The sequence below is a fragment of the Ipomoea nil genome, unplaced genomic scaffold, assembly GCF_001879475.1.
Source record: "Ipomoea nil cultivar Tokyo-kokei standard unplaced genomic scaffold, Asagao_1.1 scaffold1266, whole genome shotgun sequence".
In the NCBI taxonomy this organism is placed as follows: domain Eukaryota; kingdom Viridiplantae; phylum Streptophyta; class Magnoliopsida; order Solanales; family Convolvulaceae; genus Ipomoea; species Ipomoea nil.
Window position 1 is genome coordinate 302,020 of NW_017617694.1, and position 21,690 is coordinate 323,709.

The 21,690-nt window shown below is 34.4% G+C and overlaps 1 protein-coding gene across 2 annotated transcripts; it reads left to right on the forward strand.

Annotated features, from left to right (window-relative positions):
• Positions 1–16,493: 16,493 nt before the first annotated feature.
• On the forward strand, positions 16,494–20,833 carry LOC109184620 (transcription factor GTE12-like). Of its 2 annotated transcripts, none has more exons than XM_019334647.1 (11): positions 16,494–16,775; positions 17,170–18,125; positions 18,306–18,357; positions 18,461–18,550; positions 18,637–18,689; positions 18,777–18,831; positions 18,921–18,998; positions 19,102–19,220; positions 19,331–19,397; positions 19,989–20,110; positions 20,255–20,833. In XM_019334647.1, exons 2-11 carry the CDS (start codon positions 17,235–17,237, stop codon positions 20,483–20,485), a joined length of 1,758 nt encoding a protein of 585 aa, XP_019190192.1. In that variant the 5' UTR covers positions 16,494–16,775; positions 17,170–17,234; the 3' UTR covers positions 20,486–20,833. The 2 variants fall into 2 exon arrangements, with proteins under 2 accessions (XP_019190192.1, XP_019190193.1); XM_019334648.1 differs by having other exon boundaries at positions 16,496–16,781.
• The last annotated feature ends 857 nt before the right edge of the window (positions 20,834–21,690 follow it).

The window sequence follows — 21,690 nt, forward strand, 5'->3', positions numbered from 1 at the left end:
AAACCAACATATAAACTATCAAAGAAATTGTATAGACCATATAAGTGTATTTGTGATTTTCATATACTATTTATTTTTTATTTTTTGATTTTTTGATTTTTGATTTTTTGATTTTTGATTTTTTGATTTGACAAAGATATAAAATTAAAGAAATTAACAACTAGTCAAAAGCAATATACACACTAAGAGCTGACAAAAACCTGCATTATTTTTATCACCGAATCACCAAATATTTAAATGACTTATGGATAAAGCTCAAACTAATGCTAGAATTTTAAAATAAAAAGGTTTAAGAAAATGAACATTAGAAAATTAAAAATTTTGAAAATTTTCAATTTTTTATGATTTGTGGGTATAATCCCTTCCCCACACTTATTTTCAACATTGTCCCCAATGTTGTGAGATGAAAGAAAATAAGACAACGAAAGTCCTCCTTTATTAAACTTTTTATTTGTAGAATTATCTTTTAGCCTTGCAATTTTAGAATAACAAGAAGAAATCGATTTACCAACGCCATTCAAAAGATTTTCTTTTTGTAGTTTTTCAAACTCCAACTTACCATCCTCTGCAAAATTCGACCCCTTAACTGCAAAAACTAGGTTAGACCTAGCAGACAAATTCATAGATATAAAAATTGGAAACTCAGCAGTTTCATCAAGCACATATTTAGTCAATCTGTCTGCTTGAACATCAAAAGGGATTGGGGGCACATAAGGATTGTGTGGTACATAAGGCTCCTCTTCCTCGAAATCTTTATTTTGCACAGGTTTGGTATTTTCAAAGAGTTCATCAATAGGGATTGGGGGCACATAAAGCTCGAGAGGCTCATAACTATTATCAGATTTATGCAATTGAGGCTCATCTTTTTCAATAACAATATCATTAACATCATTATTCAATTTTTCAATTATTTCAGTTTGTTGACAAATGATATTATCTTTGAACTTGTTTTCATTATTCAGAGCATCCTCACGTTGATTAGGTAACTTACCTGGCACATGCCCTTGCACAAATTTAGCAATTTGCTCTAAATGTGCTTCCAATCTTTTAAAGCAAGCCTCATTTTGTTGCAATCGTTGTTCATCTTCTTCTTGTTGCAACTGGTGCTCATAAGCTTCTTGTTGCAACTGGTGCTCATAAGCTTCTTGTTGCATCTGGTGCATTTGGAACCATTGATCATGTGCTTCTGATCGCCTATTGCAAGCCTGTATATAATCATTCAAGGAGTCCTCCAAAGATGGTTTTTCAAGTTGGGGTGGAGTTAATTGAAAATCATTTTGATTATTAACAAAATAAAAATTGGAGTAGTTTGGTTGAAAATCATTTTGATTATCAACCCAAGAGGGTGGAGGAAGTGCATCTATGGTTGTAGTCGTTTCTTGCGGTTCAAAAATTGGGTTTTCAAAAAGTAATATTTCTTGCGGTTCAAAAATTGGGTTTTCAAAAAGTAATATATCAATATGATCGTCTAAAGGAAACAGTTTAGGATATAAAGAACGACGACCCTCCATCAAATAAATAAACAAGATAATCAATAAAGAGTAAAAGGGAAATGGATAATATTAAACAATTATGAAGTACTTCTTTACTTGGTAAATAAAGTGGGAAAAAAAAATCTTGAATGCAAATTTAAAGTGCTAAAAAAAATGAAAAAAAAAATTGTAGCAACAATAGTAAAGAGAAAAAAAACAAGGAATTGATAATAAAGGGAAAAAAACAAACTTGAGAGGATCAACTCAAATGCAAATTATTTGGAATTCAGGAAGCGAAAGAATTGAATTGGAAGGAAAAAAAATAGCAAACAAAAGTAAGGGAAAATAAATTAAGATGGGAAAAATAAACAACTGGAATAGAGAAAGCAAAAACAAATAGTAAGCAATTTTTAAAGGGACTAACGACTTGAATAAATAGAATATTAAAAAGGATAATCAAACGACAATACTTCACTTCAAAAGATAGACTAATCAAGATCAAGATAGCATTTAACTTAAAAACCAAACCCAAAAGAGGTGTCACCGCCACAGTCACCACACACGATGACTGCACAGGCTAGGAAAGTACTGTCTAGAGTCAAGCTCATCAGTCTACAAAACATCTAACAATTGAGTTATAAACATCCATCAATAAAACAGAGTCTAGACTAACATCTAGCAACTCTAAGCTACACGCTAATCTAACTCGATCGCGCTCAAACACTGGGCCCACCTTAAAGGGGTTAACAAACAAGCAAATAGAAAACAACCCATTAGTACAAATGCTAAGTATAACGCCACTCAACCCTGTAAAGTACTATAGATATACTTCTGGAAAACATTTGACATTCACACTTAATCAAATACTTAATACTTCCAATTTCTTAAACAATAACTCAAAACATACTCAACAATAATTGTAGATGCTCGCAACCTAAATAACATATATCCATGCTTTCATAAATGCTCAACTTAACATATATAGATCTCAAGCTTTCACAAAGATATTTCTAAACATAGCTCAAAAGTAAACTCATGCTCAACTGATAGATAAAGGACACTAAATAACTCAACAAGCAATCTCATACTGATAATCGATAGCCAACTTTAGTCGATTAAGCTTTACTCACAATCATGCTAATAGATAAAGAATTAACTAATACTTAACAAATAAGCTCATGCTTTCATGCCAACACTTAAACAACAATAAAGCTTTACTTCTCAACATACTTTAATGCAAAATTGTGCAAGTCACGCAATAAGATAATCATGATGCTTTAAATATATAGATATATATACTCTCGCTCTTAGTAAAAAGAAACATCTTTTTCTGTGGAGATTTCTGTTGAGTCACATTGACTCACTTTATCTTCTTTCTCTTGAGTCTCTTAGCTCGCTTTTCTCTTCTTTCACTTTCTTTCTTTATTACTTTCTATTGAGTCACATTGACTCGCTTTTCTCTTCTTCCTTTCTTTCTTTCTTACTTTCTTTTGAGTCACATTGACTCGCTTTTCTATTCTTTCTTAATCTTTCTCATATTTCTCATTTCTCTTCTTGTGCGAGGCAGGTACTCCGCCGTAGTGAAGTCCTAGCGTACCGTGCAATCTCGTGCATACGTCACATCCGTATCAACGGAACCTCTAACTCGTGGGGGAGGTAGGACATTCACGACTCGTGAATGGACCTATACAGGCTCGACAATCTAGCCGGCTTAATACTCAACTCGCTCACAGAACCACTCTCTTGGTTCTTACTCTTTCTTTCTTTCTTTCTTTCTTTCTTTTTTTCTTTCTCTGTGGAATCAGGTATCGTACTTTTAGTGTGCACATCCCCTAACCGGGATTCCAAGCCCAGCGGGTAGTATCCAACCTAGTAACTCGGGAATATCGACCTCATTACTTCTAAATATCTGTCGGCTCGCAATGTCCGTTTCTTTTCTCAAACTTTCTTTCTTTCTCTTTTCTTCCGAAAGGACATAGTCCTATCGGTCCTCCAAAACAAGTTTTCCTCACAATAGATAGATATCATATATATCTCATGCAACTTCTTTCTCATGCAATAAATCTAACTTATGCAAGCCCATGCACATAATTCTTAGCAACTTCTCTTTCTTATAAATTGGAAATCAAATATCATGCAATCTTCTCAATGCAACTAGATACTGATTTTCCAAAATAGATATAGATTTTTGAAAGAAAACTTAGGCTTACTAAGAGCCAATGATGCACTTTAAACCATGAAATACTAGTCATGCTCTTTTACTGTAAAATACTCTCCATTTCTCTTTAACTGTAAATCAAGGAAACAAAGTACTACTTCATGCTTATAACTCAAAACTTAGCAAATCTTCTTATCAAATACTTAACAATTAAGTATTGATCATGTTTTTCAACTCAAAATATACTTCATACTCTAGTAATTCTCTTTACTGTAAACAAGGATATTCATGTACTGGACAAAACCACTCTCTCACATTCTTTGCAAAACTTCTCAATAAATAACAATAAGTACTTAGACATGCTTTTAGTGCAAAACAATCAAATAATGATCATGTTTCTTTATCCAGATAACTAAGCTCAAATACTTCCATTTTTCTTTCACTGTAAACAATTTACAGAACACTACAAGAATAATTCTCAACACAACTTCTACTGTTAAACAAGCATTTCAACTCCAAATTCAACGAAACTAACTTCTACTAGTGCGTCGTAGCGAACCCGAGTGTCCGAGCCTCAAGGGCCCACGAGTCCCGGTCCGAATGACACGTAGCTGAGCCATAGAGGGCCCGACCAGTAGACTTTTTGACCTGGCGGAGCTTGGTAGCGAGGCTTGGGAAGCCCCGCCACTTGGCTCCGGCAAGCGGCGGACCATCTCATGGTCCGTACCCTGGAACTGTTGCTCCATGGTGCTAGCCGGCGGACCTCCTCGAGGTCCGTTGGCTAGTACCTTGAGGCTATTTGGTGCACCAAACAGTGTGCATCAGAGGCCTTCTCTTCACCTGTAAACATTTCTTGTGCAATCCAACACTCCCAAAACCTCAACAACTCAATCATAGATCAACAATAAGTCACAAATAGCTCAACAACATCTAACATTTCTAGGCATTTACACTTCAAACTAGACATTCAGAGAGTCAAATATTATAGTTGGGAGTCCATGGGTTATACCTTAGCTTCTTCTTTTTCTTGTGTGGATTCCTTCTTCCTCTCTACTAAACTTTCACTACTTCCACTTCATATACTCCTCCAACAAGCCACACAAACAACACACAAAGATGGCACCTCAGAGGTTGAAGCAAAAGGAGGGGAAAAACAGGAGGAAAAATGAATGAATGGTGGATAATATAAGGCTTGGAAATTTACTGTGTTTGCTTTTTTCTTTCAACAGAGAGCTTGGAGAGTGGAGAGGCAAAGAAGATGATCAGGAAAACAAGGTGAAATAATGAAGTTTATAAAGGGTGCAAAACCCTAGGAGGATCAACAATGATTAGTGGAGGATAAAATGGTAAAATGGCTTGTTTCTACAAGGGATCAGACAAAAGCTTGTAGATGGTACATGGTCCACCTTGCATCATGGACCAAAGACTAAAAGTGAATTTTGGCTAACTTTGGGGTCAACAATAGATTTTTCCAAAAATGTTTTCTAGATAAACACTTGGTTCAAGTTTCTCAAATTTCTTCCGGTTTCACTCGACTTTTGGGTCAAAATTTTGGTACACAATGTACCCGAGAATTTAGGATTTTGGAAATATAATATTCTCGGTGTTGAATTTATTTAAAAACTCAATTTAAAATATTTAATTCAAACACCGTTTTCGAAATAAAATTTGTTGACGGAGTGAAAATAACTATTTGGAATTTATAAATTAGAATTTAGAAAAATTATTTTTGCGTTGTACAAGGGCGGGCCAATAAAACCCAAGCCCGCCAAAAAGCGAGCTTTTTTTGCCCGCTCGCTTGGGCCCGCGGCCCACCCCGCCCCCAACCCGTATTGACAGTTCTATCTTTATATAAGAGGAGCATTGCTCCTTTAATGATTTAAGAACCCATTTGCTTGCCCCTCGTGTGCTTTTCTGTTTTCTAACATATATGTATTTTGGGTGTATAATCAGGTCCCGAACGGGATTGGAGGCTTGGAGCAGTTCTTGGGGTTGTACAATTAGTTTTGTACTTGCATTATAGTGGACGATCCAAGGAAGAGTCAAGAACACATCTGCTCGAGTTTTGCCCTTGAAAAACAACCGTGCTTGCAACCAAAGTCTATCTGGGGGAATCATTACTCCCCAAATGATTGTTTGTGTTGCAGATGAAAATAAAGGACAATTAGTTTGGAGGTGATTTGGGTGGTTGAACAGGCTGAGAAATTTGGTGTTGCTCAGTTCTTGTCAAAGTGTCTTTAGATCACAGATTCTTTTGTATACTTGTAGACTATATGTTTTTTGAGTTACGAGGGAAACCCACAAACCGCAACTATTGCCCGAGGATATGTGATTTTTCAAGGATGTGTACTGGGTAAATCTCATCTTGCCTTGTAAATTATATCTTATGTGTTATTGAATGATACAATCAATGATGATTACATTGTCAACTGTTCTAGTATGGATACTAGATATTCGCCCGCATGAGCAGCTCAACTGATTATAGAAGTGAAAGTTGGAAAGAATGACCATGGATAGAGTCTCACAAATGGCAGTGTGGGAGCAACCTCTCAAAGTGAGGGACTCCTTGTGCGCAGTAAGTAAATGTCTAGCCACTGTGGTTCATGTTCAATTGAGTTACCATAATTTACATCCTCCCAGATACTCGGGTCGGAGTGTGGGGGGTCCTTAGGGTTGGGGTTCAACCTTTTAGAAAGAATTGATACTTAGATATTCAATAATTATATGGAAAGGAAATTTCACCATTATTATAAAATTTTAACCATGAGTATTAAATTGCTCTCAAGGGAAATTATGCTACACAATTATAATACCTAATTTCTGTTGGGTAAAAAGGTGAAAAATCCCCAAATATAATAATTCTACAGAAAATTATTATAACTTAGGGAAAACAGAAAACCGGGAAGGAAAAGAGTTGAGTGTTTGGGTGAAGGCTTTAGCACGAGTTCGAACACAAGGTTCTTTTTCTTAAAACCTTATTTGCTACCTCCCACAAGTGCTAGGAGCGTTGTAGCCTAGGTTTCCCAGGATAAAACGTGCTACGACTCTTTGTTTAAGCACCTAAACAAAGAGCCCGGCGAACAAAACAAAGCTGGAACACAGCTGGGGAAAGAAGAGAGTAGAAGCAGAAGTTTTGAAGCTGAAAACTATACTGGAATTCCTTCGTTTCTCTCACTGTGTGTGTAAAATGCTTCTGCCCAACCTCTTCTTTATATAGGGCTCGTTGGAAGGGATAGCATTCAACATGGCAGTAAATTGGGATTAAAACCAATTGTGTAACACCTGTAACGGTCAGCACTAAGTAGGATTAAACTCTGAGTTTAAACAATTGGAATTAAACAGTATTAATTCCGTAACAGATGAGTTTAATCTTCTGACCGTTGGGGTGCACGAGAGTATACACTCTCGTGCTGTGGTGCACGAGAGTACCCACTCTCGTGTTGTGACACAACACGAAAGTACAGCTCTCGTATTCACCGTTGCACGAGAGTTTTGCTCTCCGTGCACCACAACCTCTCATGCCACACACGAGAGTAGGTGCTCTCGGTTCGGTTTTGGCCGAACCAAGTGACTATAACAGATGGAAAATGATACCGAAGTTTGGCATAACTTAGCCCGCACGGCCAGCCAATTTCCGGACGACATTCGTGCCGGTGCACGCGAGCTCGGGCTTGATTTCAAGCCTTTTTGATGTCCTCTAGTTGGATTTTGATTTGCACACCCCCCTCCCCCCCTGCGCGAGAGAGCCTCTATGCTATACAATTCTACAAGCTTGAAATGAGCTCATGTATATAAGGGGGGGCAAATCTTGTTTCCAAACCAATGTGGGACAAAGTCCTACATTTTCCCTTCATTTCCCAATTCAAATGGGTCTACTTTGAGAATCAATATCTCATTCACCCATTATCCGTTTTGAGCGTACAATATATCAATCTCTTCGTCTCACTACGAAGAACACGAATCCACTTTGACCCGACCCAAATCGGAAGTGGACCTCACTGATAATTGTACCACAATGTAGCCACTTATAATGCCATTTTATGTCATTTTTAAGCTAATTTTCCAACAATTTCAACTATATATATAATTTATGCAAAAGGATGTTGGAAAAAGTGCTTGTAATCTGTAATACACTTGAAATACAACAAAATACAGAAAATAACCGGGAACAAAAACTGGATCATTTGATATCTTTAGGCGTGTAATCACTTTCCTATAAGCTTTAAATCTCCCTCTATAAAAGCAACAAGGTTCAAGATTTAATCTTATGGGATACAAGAAGATGAATGAAATTCTCAAGTTGCTCTGTTTGAGAATTTCCTGTAGAATTAAAAGCCTGTGAAATATCTTGGTTTCCTGCAAGTTGATTGCCTCCATCAATTGCCTGTTAATTTTCCCTATCTCTTTCAGATGCTTCACCAAACTATATATAAATGTAAATATAACTGTTTAGAGAAGTTACATGGAAGTTCTTATTTGAATTTAAAACTTAACTTCCATAAGATATATCTTAACTGATATATCAGGCATGGGAAATAAAATCACATGAACCATGTACATCATGTACATTTTCATAAGATATAAACTTTCACATGTTTTGATGAACTGCATACGAAAATAATTAAAAGATATATATTATATGTATATATTTATAACTTTCATGCATGTCACCATGCAAGTATTATAAATATATAATATAATACATATTATCAATTCAGTCACACTACATCATGTAAAGAGATAAATAATGTATATATCATCCTCCCAAATGCTCTATCGGGCCTGAGTGTGAGGGGCCCTTAGGGTTGGGGTTCAGCCTTTTGGAAGAATAAATAATGTATATATTTATTCAATTCTTTACACATGCAGCACAAAGCCAACAAAACATGCACCGAACCATGCAACTTAATCATGCATCAAATCACGAAGGATTAATTCGTTGACACTAACGAATCGGCATTAAAACCAACGAGGCGAAACTTTGACCAAGTTAATCCATTCACCCGAATCGAAGCTTGATTCATTCGTGCTCTAACGAATCGTGACCTTATGAATCATTAAGATTCATTATGATTCGTTCACTCCTTCGACCGAAACAACCGATTCGATAATCAACGAATTGTACATTAATTCGTAATTAACAAATTGTACATCATATCATTAAGCAACGATCCGAAACCACCGAATTGATTAAAAGCATCAACGATTCGTTAACACTAACGAATCATTCGGTTCCAACCGTACGCAATATTCATATTTTCTAACTTACTTTCTACCAAACTAAAATAATATTTATAACTCCACAACTCCAAATACTATTTAAGCTTTCATGGTAGTCCATCTGAAACATTAATCTCCATTACTATATAAATCTCCAACAAAGGAAATTCACTCAACACTATAAAGAATATACTTCGTATATTTACCAAGACTATGTGATCTAATGGTACCCGGGTCAGACTTTCATTTAGAAGGTTGTGACTTCGAGCCTTAGTGAAGGCGTTATCTATTGGTTTGAATAGATACTACATTGTAATAGAGCCAGTAGCATTCAAAAAAAAAAAAAAAAAAAAAAAAAAAAAAAAAAAAACCTCCGTATATTCTATAATTTTATGAAACTCATAATACGATCGTCTTTTATATTGTATTTTATGCATTAGATTTTTTTTTCCAAATCACTAAAAATTGTTTTAATATGGTAATATTACAATAAAATTCAAATTAAGAGGTTAAGCAAATTATTATTTTACATATAAGGAAATATATCGAAATATACATATAAAAATATAGATTAACACTTTTTAAAATATAATCTACCGGTATATTGTACAAGTAAAATATTAGTTAGGATGTAAAATCAAGAATCAAGAAATAATAATAACATTATTTACATAAAATTCTTTTATATTTGATGATATTGACAAAATCATAATATTTACCAAATAAATAAGAATCATTGTCCATAAAAAGTGAAATCTTTCGCCTCTATATCCTCACATACTTACTCGACAAAATTTGTAAAGGTAATTAGCATAAATAGTTCAATTAGTTCATGGGTGATAAATAATGGGCACAGATACATGATCGAGCCTTGACAGTCGCATTGTGGGAGTTATACTCAATGTGGTGGTTCCTTGTGAACATAAGACACAGTCCTCTTAACAAATGGGTAGCTGAGTCACTATAATTTATCTCTCTTTTATTCTGTAAGGATGAAGTGCGCAAATTATGCCATGGAATCGTGTTCACCGAGAATGGTGAACACAAGGCAAAACGACGTCGTTTTTAGGCAAAAAAAAAAAAAATCGCGAATGTGGAGTTAACGACGCGCGTTTGATCAAATTATGAATTTTCTGTTATGAGATTATGAATTTTATGAAAATTCATAATCTCATAACAGAAAATTCATAATCGCATAAAAGAAAATTCATAATCTCACAACTGAAAATTCATAATCTCATAACAGAAAATTCATAATCTTATAACAGAAAATTCATAATCTCATGGTTCCAAAGTGAATGTGTAGGCATGGTTCCAAAGTGAATGTGCAGACATGGATTCATAATTTATGAATGTCCGTGATTTCGGACGGGAATATGTAGGCATGGTTCCAAAGTGAATGTGCAGGCATGAATTCATAATTTATGAATGTCCGAAATTATGAATGTAATGAAAATTCATAATCTCATAACAGAAAATTCATAATCGCATAACAGAAAATTCATAATCTCATAACAGAAAATTCATAATCTTATAACAGAAAATTCATAATCTCATGGTTCCAAAGTGAATGTGTAGGCATGGTTCCAAAGTGAATGTGCAGGCATGGATTCATAATTTATGAATGTCCGTGATTTCGGACGGGAATGTGTAGGCATGGTTCCAAAGTGAATGTGCAGACATGAATTCATAATTTATGAATGTCCGAAATATTTGTTCACCTCAAATTAAAGTGAAACCACAAAATGTGAAAATAAAGAAGAAAAGTCACGCAATTAATTAAGAAAAAAAAAAAGATAACGGTGTACTAACACCGTTGGAACCGTGTTCACCATACGGTTCCATGGCATAACGTCCCGATGAAGTGTAAACCCTAGCCCAGTAACTCATAAGAGTGAGAGAATATCGCCTTTTATAGATAAAATTTGTAAATGTGATAAATTATAATGACTCAGCGAGAATCTTGCTATTACATTGATAGATCCTTGATTCCTTGTATTCAATACCCATATATGGACGACAGAATAGTTGATTTTGATTTCATGAAAGGCCAGGTTTCTAAATTAAGGTATAGCAAAATACGGAATCACCCCGCCGGCTACCCAATGAACAATAATCAATCTTGAAAAAACCAATATAGTTAGAGCATCCTTATCAGTTGAGGTTATTTCTCAATTATTTGTGGGTCCCAGCATCCACCTCATCCTCTATCATCTCATTTAATTACAAAAAACTCTTCTCCACATCAATTTTGAGTTATTTCTCAGTTTTTTATGCACCCACCATTTAACTCACTATATTTTAATTATTTCTCTTACTCATTGGGACCACAAATATACCATACTTTGCATAAGAAATATTTTTGAAATAATTCCTCCCCACATCAGCTATTAACTTTGAGTGGAGAGAATTCATGTAGAAATAACTCCTAAATAACTACTAGTATTGGATGTTGAAAATTATGCATAAGTATGGTATGAGTTTAAAGATGTCTCTCATAGTTAAGACCTGACGGCCTGCTCATGACAATTGACATCTCGTGGTCTAACCCAAAAACAATAATCAATCTTGGAAATTGCTCTAAGGGAAATTATGCTATACAATTATAATACGGAGTACCTAATTTCAACTATATATATATACTAGTTTTTTCTATGCGCGATGCGTAAAAACATTGCCTAATTTTTATACATTTTTTAAAATAATTAACAAATCCCTACTAATTAAAATCTATATGAAATCAAATTTATTTATTATAATAATCCAATATATAATGTCTACAAATATTATTATCATTAAAGAATATAAGAAAATATATGGTGCCTTTCAATATATATATATATATATATATATATATATATATATATATATATATATATATATATATATATATATGGTGGATGTATGTGCATGACAACAATAATGGAAAAGATAACGGAAGTTATAACGGTAGGAGTATTTTTGTCCAAAAAATTATATAGTACAATTCTAAAAGCACAATGTACAAAATGAATAGCATTAAAAACATGAACATAAATGAGGGATATAACTTTTATTGAGACTTATTATGTTTTTATTTAGATTAGATTAAATTAGATATGATTTATACAAAAGGAAATTCACTCAGCACTATAAAGAATATATATTCTTTTTTTTTTTTTTGAAAGGAAGAATATATATTCTATAATTATATGAAACTCAAAAACTCTATTCGATTGTATCATTCCTGCTCAAAATTGTATAATACGATATTTTATATTGTATTTTATGCATTAAATTTTTTTTCAAATCACTAAAAATTATTTTAATATGGTAATAATATAATACAATTAAAATTAAGATGTTAAACTAATAATTAGTTTACATATAAGGAAATATATCGAAATATACATATAAAATATAAATTAACACTTTTTTTAATATCATCTATCCGGTGTATTGTAGGAGTAAAATAAGGAGTAAAATATTAGTTAGGAGGTAAAATCAAGAAAATATAATAACATCTATCTGGCATGTGGCCCTGCCTACAAACCCATTGAATCATCGTGATTTACATCCTCTTACATGCTCTCTCGGGTCAGAGTGTGGGAGGTTCTTAGGGTTAGGGATTCAGCCTTTTAGGGTAAGAAAAGATAATAACATTATTTTATATAAAAAAAATTATATTAAATGTTTTTGACAAGTCATAATACGGAGTATTTCCCAAATAAATAAGAATCTTTGACCATAAAAGGCGAAATCTTTTGCCTCCATATCCCCTTATCCTGACTCAACAACATTTGTAAAGGTAGTCAATACAAGTAGCTCAATTAGTTCATGAGTGATAAATAATGAGCAAGGACACATGATCGAGCCTTGACAATCGCGTTATGAGAGTTATACCAAATGTGATAGATTTATTATGGACATAAGACACGGGTCCTCTTAACTAATGGGTAGCTGAGTCACTATAATTTATGTCTCTACTATTTTGTTGGGACAAAGTGTTGACCCTGGCCCCTAAGGGGGTGTTTAGTTTAAGTTATTTAAGTTATACAACATAACTAAGGAAATGTGACATTCCAAAACTTACATTCTTATGTTTGGTTTATGTTATCTTAGGAAATATAACATTCTCAAAGAATGAAACATACCATCCACATAGAATTTTGAAGGGAATGTGATTCCCTTACCTTTCTTAGATTATATAAGATTACTTTGGATATTTATAAATTTTGCCACTTTAATTCTAATTATTATATATATATATATATATTAGAGTTCCAGTGAGAACATATGCTTAGGTGCATTCGTCTAATATTTTTTTAATGGTCTAGATTAGATTAAGTGTGTGCGAACGTGCATTAAATGTGTGCAAACGCGATTTAGTGTGTTTGCACACATTTAATGCGCGTTCGCATACACTTAATCTAATCTAGACCATTAAAAAATATTAGATGGACACACATGATGTGTCCTCACGTTTTCACCTAAGCACATGTTCTCATATGATCCTAACTCTCTCTCTCTCTCTCTCTCTCTCTCTCTCTCTCTCTCTATATATATATATATATATATATATATATATATATATATATATATATATATATATATATATATATATATATATATATATATATATATATATATATATATATATCATAAAAATAATCATAAACCAAACAGGATTATATTACATACATCAATTTTAACCAAACACAGAAATCTAACATTCCCAGCAATATAATATTTCTCTAAGGTAATCTAACATTCTGTGAACCAAACGACTCCTTAAGAGCAAGAGAATATCGTCTTTTATTGACAAAACTAGCATTTTGTGCACACGATGCACGAGAATCTATGCCCAATATTAAAATATTGTTAAGTAACAAAATTTAAAAAAATTAGTTAAAATTATATTTCACAATTTCTTAAAGTGATGATACCTTTGAATTATCATATTTGAATAATATAGTGATCAAAACAATTTTTTTATATAATAATAATTTACACAATTTTTAGGGGTGGGCGTTTCGGATTTCGGTTCGGTTTTTTTCGGTTTCGGTTTTTCAGTTTTAAAAAAGTTAAACCATTCGGTTTAACATTAGGGTTCGGTGTCGATTTCGGTTCGGTTTGAAATGGTTCGATTTTCGTTCGGATTTAATTCGGTTTGGTGTTCGATTCAGTTTAAGATCCCCAAATTTCAACATTTCCTAATGCTTTGAACATACTACCAAACAATACATATTCACATAATCCAAATTCAAACTCTAAACATTATATAACAAAATAGCAATCCAAAGTTCGAACACAATACTAAGTACTAATTACCAAACATCAGTTAATGTTTTTGCACAACCGACTCTTCAGTTGGAATTTTTTTATTGATAAGATGAATAATCATCTATCGTTATAGTTGATATTAAAAGAACAAGTGTCAATTACTATATACTTAATTTTTGGACACAATCTGTCATTGTTAGTGCACTCGAAATATACTCCAGTACTAGAAAATAATTATAGTGCACTGGAAATCAAAATTAGAATGACTGTAAAGGACATTAAATTTATAGAAAAACATGAAACTATGAAAATACTGAATATTGTAAATATAACTCAAGTTAGATATAATTGTGAGGTAAAGAACAATTGCGACAAACAACAAAAGTGCAATGTAGAAAACAAGCTATAAAGAAATCAAATAAACAATTTACAGGGCATTTGGTTGGAGGGATTTTAAATTCCCTTCCCACTTAATTCCCACCTAATACCAAAGGCCATTAAATTTCATAGTTTGGTTGGAGGGAATTGCAATTCCATGAAATTGCAATTCCCCCATTTTCATGGAATTAAAATCCCATGTCCCACCCTGGGATTTTTAATTCCTGGGAAAAAAAGATAGTGATGAGTCAAAATTACCCCTTCATTTTTTAACCTAAAATTAATGTCTAACAACAATAATTGACATTTTTTACTTTATACTACTTATTCCCTTTCAATTCCCATGTATACCAAACATTGGAATTGAAATTCCCAGTAATTCTATTCCTGTCAACCAAACACTAGAATTTAAATTCTTACTTTATTCCCAGTAATTCAACTCCCATGGAATTATAATTCCTTTCCCACATAATTCCCCCCTCCAACCAAACGCCCTGTTAAGGTTCGGTACCAGTAAAAATGAGAACTGAACGACAGAGCAGACATCAAAGAACTTGGATTTACTTCTTTTTTATTATTATTATTATTATTATTATTATTATTATTATTATTATTATTATTATTATTATTATTATTATTTAGGGAAAATGGCGCTTTTTCCCCCTAAGTTATATACTTATAGCACTTTTCCCCCCTGAATTATTTAAGTGGCTCTTTTTCCCCCTGAAATGTTAAATGGACATATTTACCCTTAAAATAAATATTTAAAATAAATATTTCATTTATTTTTCTTCTCTAACAAATTATTACTATAATTTGGTTCAAACAAAAGAGATACTATAGCAACCAAACCAAAATATTCCAATTACAATTTAGAATCAAAACGCGATATTTAGAGTTTATTAAAATTGCGAACCGAAATGACCGGTTCATGTTCCGAACTGAAAAAATAAAATACATTTTTTGTTGAATTTAGACTATTTTAAAATAAAAAAATAAAATTTTAAAATAAAGACGGTTCAAAATCGCAAACCGGATCCGGAACCACCGGTTCACGGTTCAAGGTCCAGTTTTTTTAATTCATAAATTTAATAAATAGAAATCCAAATATTGGGTTTTAGATCTGAATCATAACCGAAAACTTTTAATTCGATTACTATAGTGTCCGGTTCAGTTCGAACCAAATTGTGGTCATCGCTACATATACACAATAATTTGTTGGAGAAGTAAAATAAATAAAATGTTTACTTTAAGGGTAGAAATGTCAATTTAATATATCAAGGGGAAAAACTACCACTTTTAAAATAATTGAGGGGGCTAATGTGCTTACATAAATAATTGAGTGGGGAAAAATGCTATAAGTATATAACTTAGGGGGAAAAAGTGTCATTTTCCCTTATTATTTATTAAAAAATTATATAGTATTCGGTTCGGTTTAGTTTTTGCCAAACCGTTCGGTTTCGGTTCAGTTGGTACTGAACCGTTCGAATTACAAGATCTCGAATCATTCGATTCTATTACTAGTTCGGTTCGATTTAGTTCGGTTCGGATCGATTTGGTTCGGTTCGACTCGGATAAATCGAAGCGAAGTGCCCACCCCTAAATATTACATATCAATATATCAATGTGGGTGTTAACTTAGTATTATGTATACACAAATAATATACATCCATACATACAATATTAATTAAGAGTAAGAGAATATCTCCTTTTATTGACAAAATTTGTAAATGTGATAAATTATAGTGACTTAGCGAGAATCTTGCTATAGATTCGATCCTTGATTCCTTTTATTCAATACCATTACGGACGACAGAGTGATTTCATGAAAAGCCAGGTTCTAAATTAAGGTTTAGCAAAATACGGAATCACCCCGCCGGCTACCCAAAGAACAACAGCCCAACCCAAGGGCACAAATGTCATTTAACTAAGTCGGCGTACCACACGAGACTAAACGCGTCAAAAAAACAAAAAGAAAAAAAAGGAAAAAAAAAAAGAAAGTTAAAAGATGAAACGAAGCGCAGCAAAAACCCTAAAACCTCTCTTCACCTTTTTGCTTACACACTCTCTTTCGCCACTGCTCCCGTAGTCCCGTGCCGGCTCTCCTTCGCTCTGGGCTTCTCCGACGAGGGGCCTCGTTAGCCCCTTGCTCTCCTCTGCTTTCGCTTCTATATTCATTCTTTTTTTACTTTTTTGTTTCCCTTCATGCATCTATGCATCTCGCTCTCTTTAGCGATCGGTTCTCTTCTCAAGAACCTGTGGCGATTTGATTGAGCTTCTTGCTTGTAAGTGTAATCCCGTCTCCTCCGTTTAATTTACTGTAATTTAAGTTCTGGGCTAATCGAGATTTGTAATTTATGATTTCAATTTGCACTCTTTTGCCTGTCTTGATTTTAGTTTATGTCCTGGGCTTTTCAATCCTTATGCCTATCGATTTTTCCGTTTCCGACTTAAATATTCGAAATTTTTGTTTTCTGAGATTTGGGTATTTGGTTTTCTTCTAAAATAATCGGTAATTTTGTATTTTATTGTTTCCAGAATTTGGAGACCGTTGTCTGAATTTTGCTTAGGGTTTTAATGTTTTTTTTTTTTGGAGTTAAGATTTTATTAAGTTTGTGGTATTGATTTCTTATGCATGCATATTGTGTTATATTGCCTTATGATGTCCTTAAATGGCAGGTTTATTGTGGCTAAGTACCAGTCTGGAAATTAAAGGGTATTTTTTAAGCTTTAATTCCCCAACAATGACGGTAACCGGGGCTGTAGTGAAGAGGTTAAAGATCAAAATCTCCAGTAAAGGAGTTCGAACTCATTATGAAAGAGATTCTCAGGAAAATGTACAGAGTCTACAGAATTCTGTGGATGCTGTCAAGAAGCCTGAGATGAATTTAAAGTTCAAACTTCCTGTACCGGCCAATTCGAATAAGCGTGGACCTCAAGGCACACTAGATGGTGAAAAAGGAAAGCGGCAAAAAATGGACCGGAGTATAAAGCAACAGTGTGGAACCATTCTCCAAGCGCTGATGACTCACGATAATGGGTGGCCATTCCTACATCCTGTAGATCCTGTATTTTTCAACATTCCTGACTATTTTGCGATTATCACTAAACCTATGGATCTGGGGACGGTCAAATCAAAGTTGGAAGGCAATATGTACTTTAGTGTTGAGGAATTTGCTGCAGATGTGCGCTTGACGTTTGCTAATAGCATGACATATAACCCTCCCACCAATCGATATCATACTATGGCAAAGGAATTAGATAGTCTTTTCAATAAACGATGGAAATTGATGGAGGCGAAGTGGAAAAGTAAGAGTGGAGGTGCTGAACAGGGTTGTCTGCCAAATCGAAGAGGAAAAGATTTTCAAGATATGAATAAATCTTGCTTAAATAAAGCACCATTGCATGTTAACCCGGTCACAAAGAGGTTGATGCGAATTGAGGACAAAGAGAAGCTAAAGAATGAGCTTCTTGAGCTATTAAGAGGAAAGGTGGTTGATAATATGCAGAGCACACTCCAAAAGTTTGGATTGGGAAAAGAAAAATTGAATGTTGAGATTCACACATTGGATGATGAAACTTTATTGGAGTTAAAGAGGGTATTGGTGGCAGCTTTGGATGCCGTGGCTGCAAAGGTAAACTTCGACCTACCGGTTGTTCCAACTTCCTTGTACCAACCCAATTAGCCTTTTCAAAATTTTCATCTTTTGATATCTTTTTCTGTCCATCATATCATTCCATTTCACTTTTATGCTCAAAATATTTGAGCTGAAATTTTTGGTTTCACAATATTTTTCATTAATGTTCTGTTGCAGGCAGAATCTGCAGAAGGGATGCATGTTTTTTCTGCGAAATCTAACCACAAAGGTATGATGCTATTGAGTTTTTGTTTTGTACTCCAACACGCAACTCCATTACTTGGACATTGGTAACTGGAATTCTATTGGCTCTGCAAATACCAAACCTCCAGTTAGCTTGGTTGATTCCCAGTATGCCTCTAGCGGTAACAGTCAGCGTAGATGCTACAAACAAAGTGTCTGTTCTGCAGCATCTTCTAGAGGTATGGTTGCTTTTCTTTCTTTGCTTCATCTGTCTATGTTCAGATTTTTCTCCCCATTTTGGCTCATATACCCTTTGTTGTTCTAGATCTATCATCCAAAAGAGTATCGGAAGAAGTACAGTGCACTTCCTTGAAGTTGGTTAGTATAATAGTATGTGCCTTCTTAATTATTTATTGAATTTGCATTTTTTCAAGTTATGATTGTCAGATTTTTACCTACTTTTAGGATGGGGAAATGAAGTCTTCATCAACAGGGAGCCAATTAATTTTCGATGCTAATGGTGAGCACACCTCATTGACAGAAATTTTTTATATGCCCTGATATATTTCAGATGATGTGAATATTAACATAGAATCTCTATCAATAAAGGGGCTGGTTCGCAAAAGGAAAAAGAAAGTCCTAGCTCTGATCATTCATCATGTGCCACAACTACCACCACTGGTGAAGGTTGGTTTATTATTATTATTATTTTTTTCTTTCAAAGACATGAAGAACCTGCTTCATTCTATGGAATTTTTTGTTAACGGTGATGATAACTCTTGGTAAATAGGTTGCACTTCACTTGCTGATGTTCAGCTTTCCCCAACTAAGGCTCGACGTGCTGCCATGCTGATGAGCCGTTTTGCAGAGACTATTTTCAAAGCAAAACATCAAGTGCTTGAGCCACAAGTAGGGCTGTTGTTTTATCTCTGTACATGTGCATTGTTTATATATTCTTTTTAATTTTTTTTGGGGGGTAGGAAGGATAATCCATAATGTTTTTTGTTTGTGTTGCTCAGGGTGATACAGCTAACTCACTGAAGCTGCAGCAAGAGAGAGAGAGACTGCTAAAGCAGCAGCTTGCAGGTAAAACATATGTGTGTGTACAAGGTTTTCATACTTGGCCATCAACTACTATCTTGTGGAGAGACAATGTTTACATGAAAGTTGTGGTTTGAATTCACATTAAATATGTTCTGAAGGTCATACTAAGTTTAAACTTTGGCATAAGTGTCATTCCGCACCATGATCTTTAATAAGTGATATTTAGAGCCATAAACCATAAATTTATTTTCGTCTTAGAACTTTTTACAGGTTTCCTACAGGTTACCGGTAATAATATTGTTGACTTGGAATTTTTTATTAGTTTTTTTTTTGGTATTTTTCTTCTTTTGCCTTCGTATTATTATTTTTTTTTTCGTATTTTTCTTTTTTTTTTTCCTTAACGTATAGGCCTGCGTTTTTCGCTTCTCGTTTCTCCAATCAGGCCTGCTCTGCGGAGTTTTTTATACAAATTGTTTCTATTATATGAGTAATTGAATGCTTTCTGCATTTTTTGTTTGTGTTTCTAAGATACAAAAAAATACTATATTTGGTGCATCGGTGTGGGAGATACTACAGCTACATTACTGTGTTGTTTCCTTTGGGTCTCATCTCGAGTGAAATTGTGTTTTCCAGAGAAAGCTAGGATTGAAGAACAAATTAGAGTTGCTGAAGAAGCTTCACGCATGAGGGCAGAAGCTGAATTGAAAATCCAAAGGGAGAGAGAAAGGGAAGCTGCCAGAATTGCATTGGAGAAGGTATCTACTAATCAATTCTACATGGTCTCGTTATATATGAGTCTCATTATACGATGCCAAAAGAGATGGAAATGCATGGACAAGTAAAAAATATGTCTAAATCGTGCTCCAGAATTCTAAATTTTCCTCAACTCCTTTGAACAGATGGAAAAAACTGTTGAATTCGACGATATTAAGAAGATAATGAGAGAGCTGGAGAGGCTGTGTGGATGTCCATACCCTGATGACCCACTTGGCAGTGGATATGGGGTCAATTTTTCTTTATCAAGAAAGCCGCTAGAAAGGCTTGGTTTGTACATAAAGGACGACCTTCTTGAAGAAGATGATGATGAAGCAGTTTTGAATGGAGACGGCGAAGATGGGGAGATCCTATAAGAGGATTACAGTCATGTCTTGTTTTGTTCTCTCCTCTTAACCTCTCTGCTGGTTTGCAACTCTGATATTGAGACTTGAGATGTGAAAAGAATATGTAAATGGGGTTGTATAGTTATTTGGGGAAAGTGGGATATATATAATATTTTTGTGGGAATTCCAACTCTGAAATTGCTACTCAAAAGTGTATTCCTGCTTTTCTAAAAATGCTGGCTGGGATGGATGGATTGAAATGACACTTAGGAGTTGAAAGATAGATAGTATAAGGAATGGAATGAGTTTTAGGAGTAGAAAATTTTTTGTAAATTGCATTTTGTAAAAATATAAATGACAGATGTCTATTGTCCAACATAGACCCATCTTTTTATTAAACATGACATCCATAAATCAGATCATACATCTAATAAGATCATGGCATCTTCAACTTGTATTCATGTGAACTGTGAATAATCTCCCTATCCTCATGTCTTCCCTTCTCGGTAATAATTCCATTCTTCTCCATAGGTTTTATAGCATATGCGGAGGAGATAAAAATAGAAGAGAGTGTCAAAGATCTTTGCAGGATGTGTTTGGTTTTTGTAGGAATAGTGGGCTCCACTAAAGAAACATAGAAGTTCCCCGGTGTGGATGAGAAGTACCAGAAGCGCCCAACTGCGGATGTGCTTGGTTTTTATAGGAATAGTGGGCCCCACTAAAGAGACAGGAATAGTGGGCCCCACTAAAGAGACATAGAAGCTCCCCGGTGCGGATGAGACAAACCAGAAGCACCCAGCCGAGGATGTGCTTGGTTTTTGTAGGAATATTGGGCCCCACTAAAGAAACATAGAAGCTCCCTGGTGCAGATGAGACACACCAGAAGCGCCCAACCGAGGATGTGCTTGGTTTTTGTAGGAATAGTGGGCCCCACTAAAGAAACATAGAAGCTCCCCGGTGCGGATGAGACACACCAGAAGCGCCCAGCCGAGCGTGTGCATTCCACGCGCCCGGGTGCGTTATTTTTTTAAATTTTTTTAAAAATATCTTCTTTCCCTTCCCTCTCCTAGTCATCTTTGTAAAAATTCATCAAAAGCTATGCCTAATGAGGACGCTCTTAGAATTATTATCTTCAATTTCGTAGAATATCAATGACAAATGTCTGGTGTAAACGTAAATCAACTTGATATTCAGAGAAAGTATATGAATAGATACTACAATGTAATAGAGTTAGT